Source organism: Montipora capricornis, chromosome 8 (assembly GCF_036669925.1).
Source record: "Montipora capricornis isolate CH-2021 chromosome 8, ASM3666992v2, whole genome shotgun sequence".
NCBI classification, from domain to species: domain Eukaryota; kingdom Metazoa; phylum Cnidaria; class Anthozoa; order Scleractinia; family Acroporidae; genus Montipora; species Montipora capricornis.
In genome coordinates this window covers 23,894,402-23,908,726 of record NC_090890.1, presented here as the reverse complement: position 1 = coordinate 23,908,726, position 14,325 = coordinate 23,894,402, and the positions used below count along the sequence as shown (strand labels likewise).

The 14,325-nt window shown below is 42.1% G+C and overlaps 1 protein-coding gene across 1 annotated transcript in view; it reads left to right on the top strand.

The window, feature by feature from the left end:
- Positions 1–10,380, top strand: part of LOC138059428 (uncharacterized) — a 13,007-nt gene extending 2,627 nt beyond the window's left edge. Inside the window, exons 2-7 of the mRNA XM_068905025.1 lie at positions 42–92; positions 960–988; positions 3,594–3,866; positions 5,803–5,918; positions 6,076–6,249; positions 6,503–10,380. Coding sequence (XP_068761126.1) covers positions 42–92; positions 960–988; positions 3,594–3,866; positions 5,803–5,918; positions 6,076–6,249; positions 6,503–8,662 — 2,803 coding nt within the window. The 3' untranslated portion in view covers positions 8,663–10,380. The remainder of the gene's footprint in view (positions 1–41; positions 93–959; positions 989–3,593; positions 3,867–5,802; positions 5,919–6,075; positions 6,250–6,502) is intronic.
- The last annotated feature ends 3,945 nt before the right edge of the window (positions 10,381–14,325 follow it).

Genomic DNA, 14,325 nt, shown 5'->3' with positions numbered 1-14,325 from the left:
TGAGGGCTTCATTATACTAAGTATAACATTGCTTTCATTAGTTCTACACCGATTAGAAGAATGGAGAATGCAGATATTCCACAAAAACGGAGGTCAGTAATAATACCAAAGAATGTGAAGTTAGGTTTGATTATTGGTCAATATTCTCTTCTTGGTGTCAAATGTAACTCTTCATTTGCAAATTTGCCATGGTTTACTTTTAATTGCATACAGTATTTTAAATATTTTCGTCCTTGAGAGTGGAAAAATGGTACGGTGAAAAGGGGCCTGGGGCCGGTTGCTCGAAGCCTGGTTAGCGCTGATAAAGGTTTAACCATGCTATGATCGAGCAACCCGGGTCTGTTGCCTGTTTCTCAAAAGTCCCGAAACTTTTCGGGCCTGTTTCGGGTGCCACAATTCCCTTTGTATCTCAAAAAACGGACAGGATTTAAGTCGTCAAACTTCGCGGACATGTTTCTTTTAGTTAGCTTGAAAACATGTTAAAAGATCGGCTTTTCAAAACAAGCGGTTTACAGTTTCACAAATGGCTTTTCGGGCCCGAAACGTTTTCGGGACTTTCGCGAAAGTCCCGAGACGTAAAGGACCATTTTCGAGTGTAACAATTCCGTCTGTATCTCAAGAACGGAGAGGATTTTTAAATCCTCTCCGTTCTTCCGTTCTTCCGTTCTTCCGTTCAGTTTGACGACTTAAAAGTCGTCAAACGTCACAGTTAGTTTACCTTTTGTTACCTTGAAAACATGTCAAAAGATCGGCTTTCCTGAACAAGCGGTTGGCAGGTGCACAAATGGCTTTTCGGGCCCGATAAGTTTTCGGGACTTTTGAGAAACGGGCTCCTGGACTGAAATCTGGTCCCGGGCCTTGATATCTGCTGGGGCAGTTATGGGTACTATCGGTTTCCCCTCTGATTTAGGCCTTTACTAATGCATCACTCCAATTTTTTTGGTTTTTTTTTATCTTAGGAAAATCGACGAGACTGACGATGTACCAGGTAGGTGAATTTTGAAACAAAGTTCTCTCACTCCTGTCGTTAACATTTCCACATTTTCTTTCGTTGAGGTATTGTCTCAAGCGCGATACACACTCCATCAGGACTTTTCCGTGGAAAATCGGTCTGAATATTATTTCTACATCAAGAGTAGATCACCACACCAATCTCGAAACAAAGTGTCTTCTCATTGGTTTTCGTGAAGAACAATCAAAAGTGTCTCTAATTGGTGCATTGATGTTAGCACGAGGAGTGAGCAGGCGCCGTAAGGTTCAAATAGCCAATTTTTTCCTATAAGAACCCTAGGACGCATGTTCTCCTACATGGAGTTTCCCAGAGCCTTGGCTCGATCCGAGGCTCTGGTGACGAGAATGATCACCACACCTCATTAAATTAAGTGATATATAAAAATACCGAGAACGCGGAGGCCTGTGTCTTTGGAAAGCAAATCTTACAAATAATTTTTGTAGAGTGTTATGCCCTTTTAAAAACGCTAATTTGGAGCTTTTCTAAAGAATTTGTGTCTTAAGCGCGAACTCCCCGGGTCGGGTAACCTAGAGATGCTCTCTCTGATGGGTCACCAGCCTGCTCACCAGACCGCTCTTGGCTCGTCCCACTCGCCCCAGACTACACTCGGCTAACACGCCCTAAACCCAACTGGAAGCCTGTCCGCAGGCTAGTGGGTCACCTCCTAAAAAACCTCGGTTGTTGGAGGGTTGACTTCCGCGAATAGTGTTGTCGAATTTAGCTGACGGTGTTCCCCTCTTTCCTGTAACCTCACGAATTCAGTTGCTTGAATGGCCTATAGGACTGTATGTGAAACTCCTGAATCTGCAAAACAAAGTTGACCTCTATACTCGATAGAAAGTGACGAAAGCTACAATGGTTTCGGCTAAAAGTCTAGCCCCGATCTGAAGGACAGCTGCACAATTCCTCTCATCACTTCCCGGACGAGTTTGTGATTGATGTAGTCCTTTTCTCAGGGAAATTAAATCGCTCCCAACCACAGCTGAGACTGGGTTCGAGCATGAGATTTCTCTTGGTTCGAAAGGTCTAATAAACATGGCGTTCTTTAACCCTCTCCCCACACCCTCTCAGCCATCTCGGCTCCACAGTCAGAATTCTAGTATCCTAAAAAGAGAATGCATGACCGGGTAAATTGATGTGGATGTGGCGAGGCACCTCCAAAGATGTTGTACTTAGCCTACTATGTTGTTGAACTCGATCTTTCGGAGCCCTCTCTGTCTCCCCAAAATAGCTTTTAGCGTTGTCCTCCCTCCCCCCGCCCCCCCCCCCCCACCTTGCTCCTCTCCATGTAGCCTTTCCTTCACTTTGAGGCTACGTCATTTAACGTGTCCTAGGACAGTATTCACGAAAGCACTTTCAGTCATAACAGCCTCATAAGATATATCTTAGGAGGATGTTATGACTAGTAGACCTCCTATATTGAGATATGTCTTGATTTTTCTCCTAAACTTAGGAGGACAAATTCGATGTCCTAACTTGTCAAGACATGTATTAATTTCACGCAGAATTATGGCGGCGGCCATGTTGACGAGCAATCGTCGACGAACTTTACGGCGTGAACGGGTATATCTGTTCACGCTCGCTCGACAATGCAGGTGAAATCCTTCTGAAAAATTATCGCTTTCTTTGGGAAGAAATTTTGAGCATCTCAGGTTTATTAAGGCCAAGTTTGGAAAAAGCCACTCGTCGTTCGCAAGCCGTTCTCATTGAACTGCTTCAGGGACCTTTCAAAATGACCAAAATGTCCTTGGCCGTCTTTTCTAGTTGCCAACGTGATGCACGTTATTTTTCGCATTTATTATTCAAATTTTCGTATCCATTATGCGGTTTGAGAATTATTTTGGTTGATTTATTCTTGCTAATCGATAACTGTCCGGGATCAGGATGAGCATAAGATAGCGTTCGGGAATTGGTCATACAACGTATCTTACAAAGGTCCTAATTTTTTTCATAAGTTATATCTCAAGACATATTTTTGGTACGATTTTGTGAATACAGCCTCTGGCTACAGTTCCAGTCGAAATCTTGTTCTCGTAGCTTTCTTTCCGGTACAAAGGTAAACCGTTTTGAGGAATACCATTCCCCCTAGACAGACGTACGGTAATGTACAATTCCAAAAGAAACTTTGTGAGTCGTTGTGGGGAAGAGGAATAATTTAGTTCTTCACCATTTCACTCCCAAGATCTGAATGTTAATTCTCCTTACTAACTGCCATACATTACTGTCTAGTCAATAGAGTTAGGGTTAGGGAGAAGATGGAAATGAATTGGAATTTCATGATATATCTCGACAAAAATAAACCCTGCTGATGAATTTCTATATTCTCGTCACCAGTCTGCTTAAAAATGTTCTGATATTGTGAGAAGATAATTTATATCAATCACTCTGGGGAGTCAAAGGGTTAAGACATGTTCAGTGGTCTCCACAGACTGGACAGACTGACTTTCCTTCTTGAAAGCCGAGGGACCTACGTATGGGACTTGTTTTCGAGATGCCATCGTTGAAATTGGGGCTCGTGCGGCTTCTTGCTTTCTATTCACTTTCAATGACATTTCATGTAACCTGGTTTTGTTATTTACAGGATACAAAAATACCCAAACACAGCCGATAACTTCAGGAGATATCAAACGAAATAGTTCCAAAGTGCTAATCAATAAACTGGACTTAAACAAAGACATCGTCGAGAGAGTGCGTCGGATTACCATGGCATATGGGGAGAAACTAATGGCCGAAAAGGCCAAGACTCGCAGTTTTGAAGAAGATAAAGTGGACGTAGTGAATTGGTATGGTAATAAGGATCACAGAAAAATTGGAGAAAGAGAGGATAATGGAATAAGTGAAGCCGGGGACAAAGGTAACACTATAGACAACGTAAGCTACTAATTAAAAATAGCCCGGACCTGAGTGTCACCGCAAAGCTAACCAAAGATTGACAGTGAGGCTGTTTTTGTCTCTCGAGTTGAGTAAATTTTCAACTTTATTGCCTCACCTTGTGATAAGTGTATGCAATCCCATCGGCCCGAAGGCAATTAATGATTAATTCACGAGTAGTTTTAAAGTTCTGAAAAGACAGGTGAAATTAATCATTAATTGTACGAAGGCACATTACGATTACATGCTTATCACGTAAAGGGCAACATTATTGAGGGAAGCCGCGGGAAAAAAAGGCAGTTTAATCAGAGTCAGAACCTGGAAGAAAGATTCTCCAGTCTCGCTTTCTCTCGCTAAGCAACTGTTAACCAATCAGGATCAAGTGCCCATACCCTCTTGAATACCAAAAGCGCCCTCATAATTGAGAAAAAAAAATGCTCTCCGTCTCAGCGAATCAGCATTCAGTAGTTTTCCCCAAGTGTGATAAATAGTCTAAGTTAACGAGAAAGCTTAAGAGAATCTTAATGGGCATCCTCATTTAAATATTATTTAAAAACAGTTGTGTAAGAATCAAGCACAAAGACAATTACTTGCTTTAAGTTTTGAGGAGAAAGAGTTATTTTCAAACTACGGTAAATAAGACGAGTAGTATAGCATAGACTGTGAGCAGTCCCTTCGTAAATAACAAGGAAAGGTTACGTTTATACAAACGTTGGCCGTGTAGCACTTATATTTTAAACAGAATTAACTGAAGAGAGTGTAGTGTAACGTGAAGTGCTAGATTTCTACCCCATATGAACCATGTGAGCGTTAGCCCTACTGATGGAACTGGGCCCACACAAGGACAGAGAAAAACAAGGACAGAGAAAAACTGACCTTGTAGCTCAGTCGGTAGAGCTGCGGAGATCTAACCCGAAGGTCGTGGGCTCAATTCCCACCCTGGTCAGAGTTTTTCTCTGTCCTTGTGTGGGCCCAGTTCCATCAGTAGGGCTAAGGCTCACATGGTTCATATGGGGTAGAAATCTAGCACTTCACGTTACACTACACTCCCTTGGTAAATAAGTCGAGCGGGCCGCTTTTCTGAGGCAGTCGTGTTTTGTCACGCAAACGAATAAAATGCCCGAGGGAGGCTTGGGTAGATGAGAGAAAGGGAGGAGTCCCTTCTTTCTCTTCTCTTCCCAAGCCATCGTCGGTCTTTTTATTCGTTTGCGTGACAAAACACGACCGCCTCAGAAAAGCGGGCCGCTCGACTGATTTACGAAGGAAGGATTACGTATTTCGCAAAAGTAATCCTTCCTTGTACTTGTACATGTTCATTACCGTGACTTTAACATCTTCAGTCCCCACGGCCTGCTCCCGTCTGACCTTGGAGCTCAGTCGGTAGAGCAGCAGTGATCTAACCCGAAGGTCGTGGGTTCAATTCCCACCCTGGTCAGAGTTTTTCTTTGTCCTTGTGTGGGCCCATTTTCATCAGTAGGGCTAACGCTCACATGGTTCGTATGGGGTAGAAACTTAGCACTTCACATTACACTCTAATCAGTTAAGTCTGATTTCCGAAGGGACTGCATAGCATACAGCAGGAGTATTTGAGTAAAAAGTGTTGAATAATCCCTTGATTTAATCTATGCCGCCATCTTGGACGAAGAAACTCAGACATCGCTGGACGAGCTAAAAAGTGGTTTCAAGGGAGATTTGAAAAACAGCTCCTCCTCCTGCTCCTCCTCTAGACCCTTATCTCTCGTGCGGAGCTTTCAATATGGCGGCCTTTCAACGAAAGTTCGTCGAAAACCACTTTCTGTAAATTCAACTCGCGTTTATCAAAGAACGCCTGCTCCTCAGACTACTATACGAGATTTCTCACCTTCATATTTTAAGTGGACAAATCCAATTAACATTCTTCTTCTGTCCCTTTGTCTTAGCTTTAACGACAGCTGACAATGGAGCAAAAGACGTTAAGGCGACTTCTCTTGAAACCTTCAAGGATGACAAAGAAATAAACAAGCAAACAACTGCAGACATGCAAAATTTCAGACACGTAAATCCTCTTTTTTTTACTGGCCGATTAGACTTTAGTGTGCTGTGTTTTTTTTGCAGGCTATAGGAACAAGCCAAATGCCTACCCTACCTCCTCTGACGTGTTAACTTTGTATGTACCGTGACTTGCCCAGTTCATTTTTGTTTTTTGTTTTTAGGTCTTGAAAGACGTGATTGAGGAGCGCACAAAGGTAGTTGAAGAGGCCTTTGTTTCAAAATTGGTCCATCTTCAGTATCGCATACAACAACTAGAGAGAGAAAACAAGGAGCTACGGTGGAATGCAAAAAGGCTACAGGATGTCTTTAAGAAATATATAACGGAGGCTACCAAGGTAATCTTATAAACTTGGTTTCACTTTATTGCCGATAAGCCATAGATTTGATTGTCATTGACCGGGTAAATGATTCCGATTTTAGCGACCCATTCCTACAAATCTTGATGGTTCGTGATGGACAATTCATCACGGGTACGTTCTAAAACCTCTTCAAACCACAAGGCCCACGGCTACACGCTCCACAAGCCTCTATATTTCTTCCTTCATATGTTCAGTATGATGAACAACTTTGTTTGTTGACTATTTGCAGGGTCCTGGCGTTTTTCCTACCGGCCCTGTTATATTACGACGCGAGCCAAAATGTTCAGGCACGGTGACCACTGCGTACCCTGACGCTGCCTCGTTCACATCCGCGTCCAAGCCCAACACCACAAACAGCTGGAAAACAGATGAGCTTGCGCGAAATGAACCCACCAATCACGAGGCATCTCATAAGCAGCAAAAAAATAGTTTCTTAGGGGCAAGTACATCTGTAGTTTTCACAGCTACTTCTCAACCACTTGAACAGCCGAAAACAACCTCTGGAATTGTGTCTCAAATTCGGACATCTCTACTCGCCAATTCCCCGTCTGAAAGGATTGGCCAAAATCGAGGAAACGTAATTGAACTAAGAGAGCTGTTGCAAGAGAAGCGACAGCTCGAACAGAAGCAGCAAGGTGCGTCCAAACCATTGACTCTCCCGGCACAGCAGCTCCAACAGTCTGCGCCAAAAACAGCCCATTCCCTCATACAGCAGTTAAAAATGCAAGAACAGAATCAGCAATGTCAAAACTATCAGAAGGTGGAAAGCCATAAGCAAACGTCCAAAGAATGTAACAATGTTCTGTTGTCAGGTCAGATAAGACAAGAACAGATAACACCGAACCCAGAGCCATTAACGTTTCATAATCTCGAGATGCAGCAACAGTCTGTCATTCCGTCATCAAAGGAACTTCGAACGTCACAACCAAAGGAGTTATTTTCAAATTTGCCCCTAAATCGCGTGACTTCGTTTAGGCAACTGAAGCAGTCCCAGTCACATCAAAACGCGACGGTCCATGCACCTTCTTTGGCTTGTTCGACTTCGATAAATTCAGGTGACGCTGTAAACAAGGGTAGTGCCACTTTAAACGTGCCAAGTGGACAAAGTAAAAATATTCTTGTGCCACATTCGAAGGATGACAAACAAGTGCCTTCCAAGGACGCAAACCGCTATCCAGACGTAGAGGATCAGGAAGATTTTATCCCTTCAAATCGTAGTCTCAGCACTGAACCGCTATCACCAGTTCAAGTAACAAACGATGGATGCAGAAGTGCAGAACGACAACGAGTAGTCCCTTTGGCGAACGTGGGTGCTAACGGCGGTACCCACAGGGACGATTCTACTCCTCAGGAAAAACGCCAACGTGCTGAACTTCATCAACAGCCTTCTGTTATCAAGCGAACTCAACAAGGTATGCTGGTACCTACTAGAAGAAAGCAAAAAGTTGAGGACGTGCTCCCCATTGGATTTAGATATTCGTTGCCTTCCCCTGAGTATTTTCTTCAGCAAAAGCCGATGCAACGGCAACTGCAGTGCCAGCAATCTACGACTGGATTAGGAGAACCTCAAAGCCAGTCTCTGAAGAGGATATTATCAGATGAAAGACTGATTCATTCTGCAAGGCATCGTTGTGAACCAACTGGAGTAGCGCAAACGAAGCAGCCTTCTTCAAGAGAAATACAGATCACCCAGGGGAAAACAATGCAGACGGAGACCACGTGCAATCAAAATTTCCGTAAAAATGCGATTCCTCGATTAGGGAATCAGCTGATTCAAGCACCGCTAGGGAATGAGTCACTGCAGAAAAACGCACAAGAAGTAGCGATTCACGATCGAAGACCAATACAACCAGCTCGCCCGGTCATTCAGGACCAACAACAGCAAACCGTGAAAGCAAGTGAAGTTGTTAATGAGCGTAGCGTGCAGTCGACACCACCTATTCAATCTCCAGGCATTACATCCAGTGCTCCTTTAAGAGAAAAGCATTTGAGAGATCCGCAAAGAAGAAGTGCTCCGCGCTCAGCCAACACCAGTCTTCCTTTGCGTACTACTGCGAATCAAGCAAGTATTTTTCATCTTCCTAAACCTTCAGCTTCTATTGCCGTAATGAGCAATGGCATTGTCCTTTCTTGGAACATGACATATAACGAAGAAGCAATCAAAATCGATAACTATGAACTGTTTGCATGTCAGGATATCGCGGAATCAAATGGTCATCCCATCAGATGGAAAAAGATTGGAATTGTAAAAGCTCTTCCTCTTCCGATGGCTTGTACCTTGACTCAGTTCTCGTCCGGCAGCAAATATTTCTTTTCTGTTCGTGCCGTCGATGAAAGAGAACGAGCTGGTCCGTTCAGTGATCCATGCACGGTTTCACTGAATTCTTAGAAACACCAAATCTCAATTTAGAACATTAAAACTGCTATAGGAAGGTGAACACACAAATGATGATACACGTTATCTAAGAACTCGTGTGATTACGAACTACTCGTTGAGGTCTTTGTATATATTTTTAGGGTAATGACGTCTATTAGCAAAGCCAGTGAAACAGAGCTAAAACGTGTTCAAATGAAACCCTCAGTGTTCCCATTCTTTCAGATGTGTTCTTCTTGAGTCAAGCTTCCCAGGACAATGCACGCTTTCTCTTATTTGTCCATTTCGACTCTAGAATCGATTTATCGATTCAATTGAATGCCAACGAATGAGGTTTTTTTTGAACGGGATTATGTATATTTTACATCACCAAATATTCAAACAGTTTCTCGTTAAATTAACTGTTTCTCTGCCTTCTATAAGACTATGATAGCTTTTAAAAAATAAGGAGACCCTGTAGCTTTCAGGACGCGGTCTGTGATTGGAGAACGAAAACAACAGGCCCCTGTTGTTCGAAGGGTGGATAGCTTGGTCACTGGATAAATCACTATCCACTGGACAACTCAATTGGTTTTGTTAGTGCTTATCCGCTGGATAGAGATTTATCCTGTGGATAGCGTTTATCCACCTTTTGAACAACCGAGGCCAGATTATCAGTACAACAGAAATAATACACCTAGCGCTGATAATAACAAAGGAGGCTGCAGGTCATGGGAACCAATGAAAATAGCAGTCTTGAATAGCTACAGGATTACTCAAAAAATATGCTTTTGCTTATCTTTGTCTGTATGTGTCAATATCCTAATCTTTGACCAAACCTCTCCAGACGAGAACTTCTGAACCCTATAAAAGTTTAGCATTAGCCAAGGGTCTGGGTTTTTCCCCAGTCTGTGATTTTACCCTATATTTGTCTGCATTTTGCTCTTTGAATTTCACACTGACTGATCAATATATTCCTTCAAACAAAGGACAGGAGGTTACCAATAGAGATACGAAGAATGCTTCCTAAATTTCGGTTTTCTGTGTATTTTCCGTTATGAAGGATATTTCGAACCGCTATGGACAGAGTCAAAATGTTTGATTACAGATTCATTAGTTCTCTTTGCTCGAAGACAACTGCAGTGAGCTCTGTTTTCAACCTACAAAGAAAAAGAAAAACCGTTTAACGTGCTCACACTTTTAACAGATCTGGCGTGGAAACCGTGAAACGAGAAAAAGGTATTGATATTCGTGATTATATCTACGGAACGGGCATAAATCCATAGTGGCTAAGGCTAATAAAAGGTTGTGTCTCATGAGGAGAAACTGTTCCAATGAAGACTCTTTAACGCTATTATATACTTATTGCGAAGACGCGAGGCTGACAAGGCGGCAGCCTTAATAGAGCCGAAGCGAGAGAGTGGTGTGTATGCAGAAAACAATTCGAGTGCTCTAGAGAAATGTGCAATGTAATGTAAGGTTAGGGAACAAAGGCCGCCTATCATGTCACTGCAAGAACCAGTGAAAGCGCCGCGCAAGTGGAGAGCTCAGAGGTGAGTATAAACACGTTTTAACTTTTTTCCATTTCTCTGACCATTGTGTTGTGAACACTTGCTTTGAGTGTTCTTTAATATTTATTTTCGAAGCAGCGTGTTCTATATTGAGTAAACGGGCTCAAGACTAGTGTACGTGTTCTTAAGGCTGGTTTTCACTAGCGACGGAGTCGGAGTCGGAGTCGTAATCAGAAGCGCAGAGCGATACGATCTAGTGAAAATCAAACTGTCGGAGTCGGAAGCAGAACAAGGGATTCAACTTATGACTCCGTCGCTTATGATCCAATGAAAACTGCATTGTCGGAGTCGGAAGCAGAAGCGGAAGAATAAACCAATCACAATGCTCGATTTGAAGCATTGTGATTGGTTGGTTCTTCCGCTTCTGCTTCCGACTCCGACAATCTAGTTTTCATTGGATCATAAGCGACGGCGTCATAAGCGGAGTCGGATGAAAATGGAAACGTTCTGATTCTTCCGACTGCGATTCCGTCGAGTTTATGACTCCGCTTGTGATTCCGATCTTTGATTTTCACTAGGTCATAAGCACTCTTACGTCTCCGACTCCGACTCCGACTACGACTCCGACTCCGACTCCGTCGCTAGTGAAAACCAGCCTTTATCGGCCGCTATTGCCAATTTCGGCCCGCGTGCCATTGTCAGTTTGTTTTTCGTTTTGTGACCATTGAGTTGTGAACAATTAAATTGCATTTTCAAAGGAAATAATATTGTCTGTAAAGTACTGAAATAAACGATCAATTTGACATAGATTTCATGACTGTATCTTGCAAAGTAAAAATTCTGCAACATATGCCATGCAGGAGAGCCTTTTGAATTTGATTCCCCATTACATGTTTCAGGGGCACCCAACAAGAATATAGTTCAAAACCACTTACACATAGCATCGTTAAACGTATTTTAGTATTTAAACGGTACATATAGGCATATTTTTAACCCCCAAAAATTTTTATGTGTTCGGATTTCCTAGATGAAAGTCTAGTGATCCGAAAATTATAGGGATCAAAACTTACCTTAAGCTTTTCTCAAGTTTCAGCCAGAAAAAAGGCTCCCGAAATTCTAGGTGAGCTTGTTGGGGTAAAAATCCGTTAAAAATGGGCCATTATACCATGTTTAAGATGTTCGAAAATCCTAGGACAGGCAGGCAAGCAAGAAGTTTTACAACAAATGTTCCGAAAATTCTAGATCTCAAATCGTCTTCCGAACAGATATCTTCCGAAAATTGACGTTGGGTGCCCTTGATGTTTTACACTGAAAACGCTTTGGCGATTTTGTACATGGCACTGATTTTATCCAACTTATTTACTGTATATTCCTGTTAAAGTTACGTCCGTTCAAAAGTTACAGCAGTACTTTCAATATTATTGCAAAACACGTTGATATTTACATTGTTGTTCGAGGTATACAAGTACGTACAAAATGTGCAAGGGTTTTACTTACATTTCTATTGTTATTTTATATAGTTAACTTATATAAGTTGAATAGCGGTACTTTGAAATAAGTTATGATTACAACTACTGTTGAGTTCCAAAAATGGCACTCTGTTACAAATCTGTAAACTCAGTACATATTATATTGACTATCTCGTTAGCACTTAGCGATAGCTACTTCTAGTATATTGAGGATATTACACGGTGGCGAGAAGATATGAATCTTATGTTCAAGTGGCAAAGAGCTAGCGAAGAGGATCACCAAAGGGAGCTAGTTAGGGATAGAAAACGGAGGCAAAATTGTAACGAAGAACGTCGCGAAGCGGAGCGGGAAAGAGACAGACATAGGAGGCAAAACTGTAGCAAAGAACGTCGCCAAGAGGAACGAGAGAGTGTTCAAATAAACAGGCAAAGGCAACGTGAAAGAGAAATTCAGAGGCGGAGGGAACGGCAACAAAACAACAACTTGTTTACAGAAGCTAAGTAAGCGTAATTTCACATCAGTTCAAAAAAAAGCGCGATGAGCAATTTTTACAGTCTTGAGCAAGTAAGCTTTAGTTTCATAAGCTAACCGCAAGATTCGTATTCCATTTCTTTTTTTTGTGCAAAATTCCTGTTGTAATTAACCGCTCGTTAAAATTCCGTGCTGCTGGATTTTGTCATACGTGTCCAATCATACGTGTCCAATCAAGTATAGCGTCGCCTGTCAAGCAGTCAAAACGATAACTGGAGTTACTGTGTCCCGCTGTTATTCGCATTTTCAGCTTCATTGCGCCCTTGGCCAAAGGAAATTATCCTGTTTTAGGTGGATCTTCACTGACAGTTTAGTTTCTGTATGTTACAGTTTGTAAACCTCTACAATTTAAGTGCATGACTGTGACAACATGTAATTGATTTCAGCACTGCCCGTTGACATAGATAGTGCAGTTTGCTCGATACCATGCAAGAAATAAAATATATTTTTTAAGGACAGAGAATATTTAAAAAACGGTTTTGTTCTCGTGATTAATAAGTTATCTTAGCCGAAGTATGGTTTTTGTGGGTAGTACACTGTAAGTGCAATACCCATATTGTCATCGGGGCTGTTTGAGTGAGTGAGGGAGTGAGTGAGTGAGATTGTAGGCCTGCAGCGCGTGCATGAATTACGAAACGGATATAGGATTCCTTGAATTTCAACAATTGATGTCCATTCTAAAGTTATTCTGTTTGTGGCCTACTTGTCGCCTTTAACTTTGCAAGAGCAATGGTCAACCTCAACAATGGCGTTAACATTGGTGGCATTCTTGCCTAGGAGAGTGCTCACGGTGGGCTTTGTGAGTAAACATCCGCTTTAACAGCCTAACTGCACCGTTTGGGAATTCCATCGCTATTCCTCTCAATGCAGGAACAAAAGAAGATTCAAAAAAGCCCTTAACAACCATTTACAAAAAATCAATAAGAGAAAGAAGTTTAAAAAAAAGATTAGATCTTCGTCAAGGGGATTTTGCTGTGGTCTCCAAATTAAATCCAAGTGATAAGTCCACCCAAACGGGCTTAACTTCAGTGGAAACTTGCATCAAATTATACGTACTTGGTTCTGTAACTGCTAACGCGATTGAACAACATAAAATCGGGAAAGAAAAAAAAATTAAATGAAGTGGCAATCAGGCCTAGAGCCTGTGAACTTCGTGCGTCAACACTCACTAATTAACCGTACTGTTTTGGCGATGCATTTTTTCGTTATGTTCCTAATTCTCGTTTAAAATTGCTAACGCAGATCATGCAACAATCGTTGTATAGAGATCTCCCAATCCTAGCAACAGGGATCGTTTAAATCGCCGCAATATTTCACTCTTAAATTACGGTCTTAAGTATCTTGATTTAGTCTTTTTAAAAAACTGGTCTGGTTAAGCCTAGCGTAAGAACGTCTTACTGTTCTAGCAAATTTCGTCGTGACACTCGTCTTAAACGTCTTACATGCCATCTTACATGGCAGCGGAGGTCCTCTATTGTAGTATGGAAAAGTCTATGACGATAGCAATGTTCGTAGTATAGAAGGAAAGGGACTTTATTTAAGTGTCTAGTCGTTCTGGCGCTGGAGCGGTAATTGAAGACACTGTAAACTGAAATTAACAATTAACACAAATCAAGTCAAATGTTGGTTTTGAGGAGAGGGGAAACCGGAGTACCCGGCCGGAGAAAACCTCTCGGTGCAGAGAAAATAAAAAACACACTCAACCCACATTTGACGCCGAGTTTCGGAATCGAACCCGGGCCACGGTGGTGGGATTGCTCTCACCACTGCGCCATAACTGCACCCATAATATCACTTTAATGTCCTAAATGTCGTTGAGTTAACGTCTGAGGTTTAAGTAGGTTTCTATTTTTTTTTTCTTCTTTCTTAACCACGGTGTCAACCAAGACATCTTTATTTTTTAGTGGACATGGGGTTTTGGTTTACTGTATATTGTTCTTACACGATACGATACGAGACATCACCGACCACCTTATGCCGAAATGAATATGCCGGACCACAGCTCTGCAACTCGAAACCTTACTCCGACGAAAGCGCGCGGGCTCTTCTAAGGCCCAGCGAATTTTTTGAACAATGATTGTGAAAGGGGGCTACGGTTCATGGTAGTTACACGAAGAGACTTGGAATTCTAACCTTTTGCAATTTTTTCTCCTCAGGTATCCAGTTAAATCGTTGACAAACTTTTGC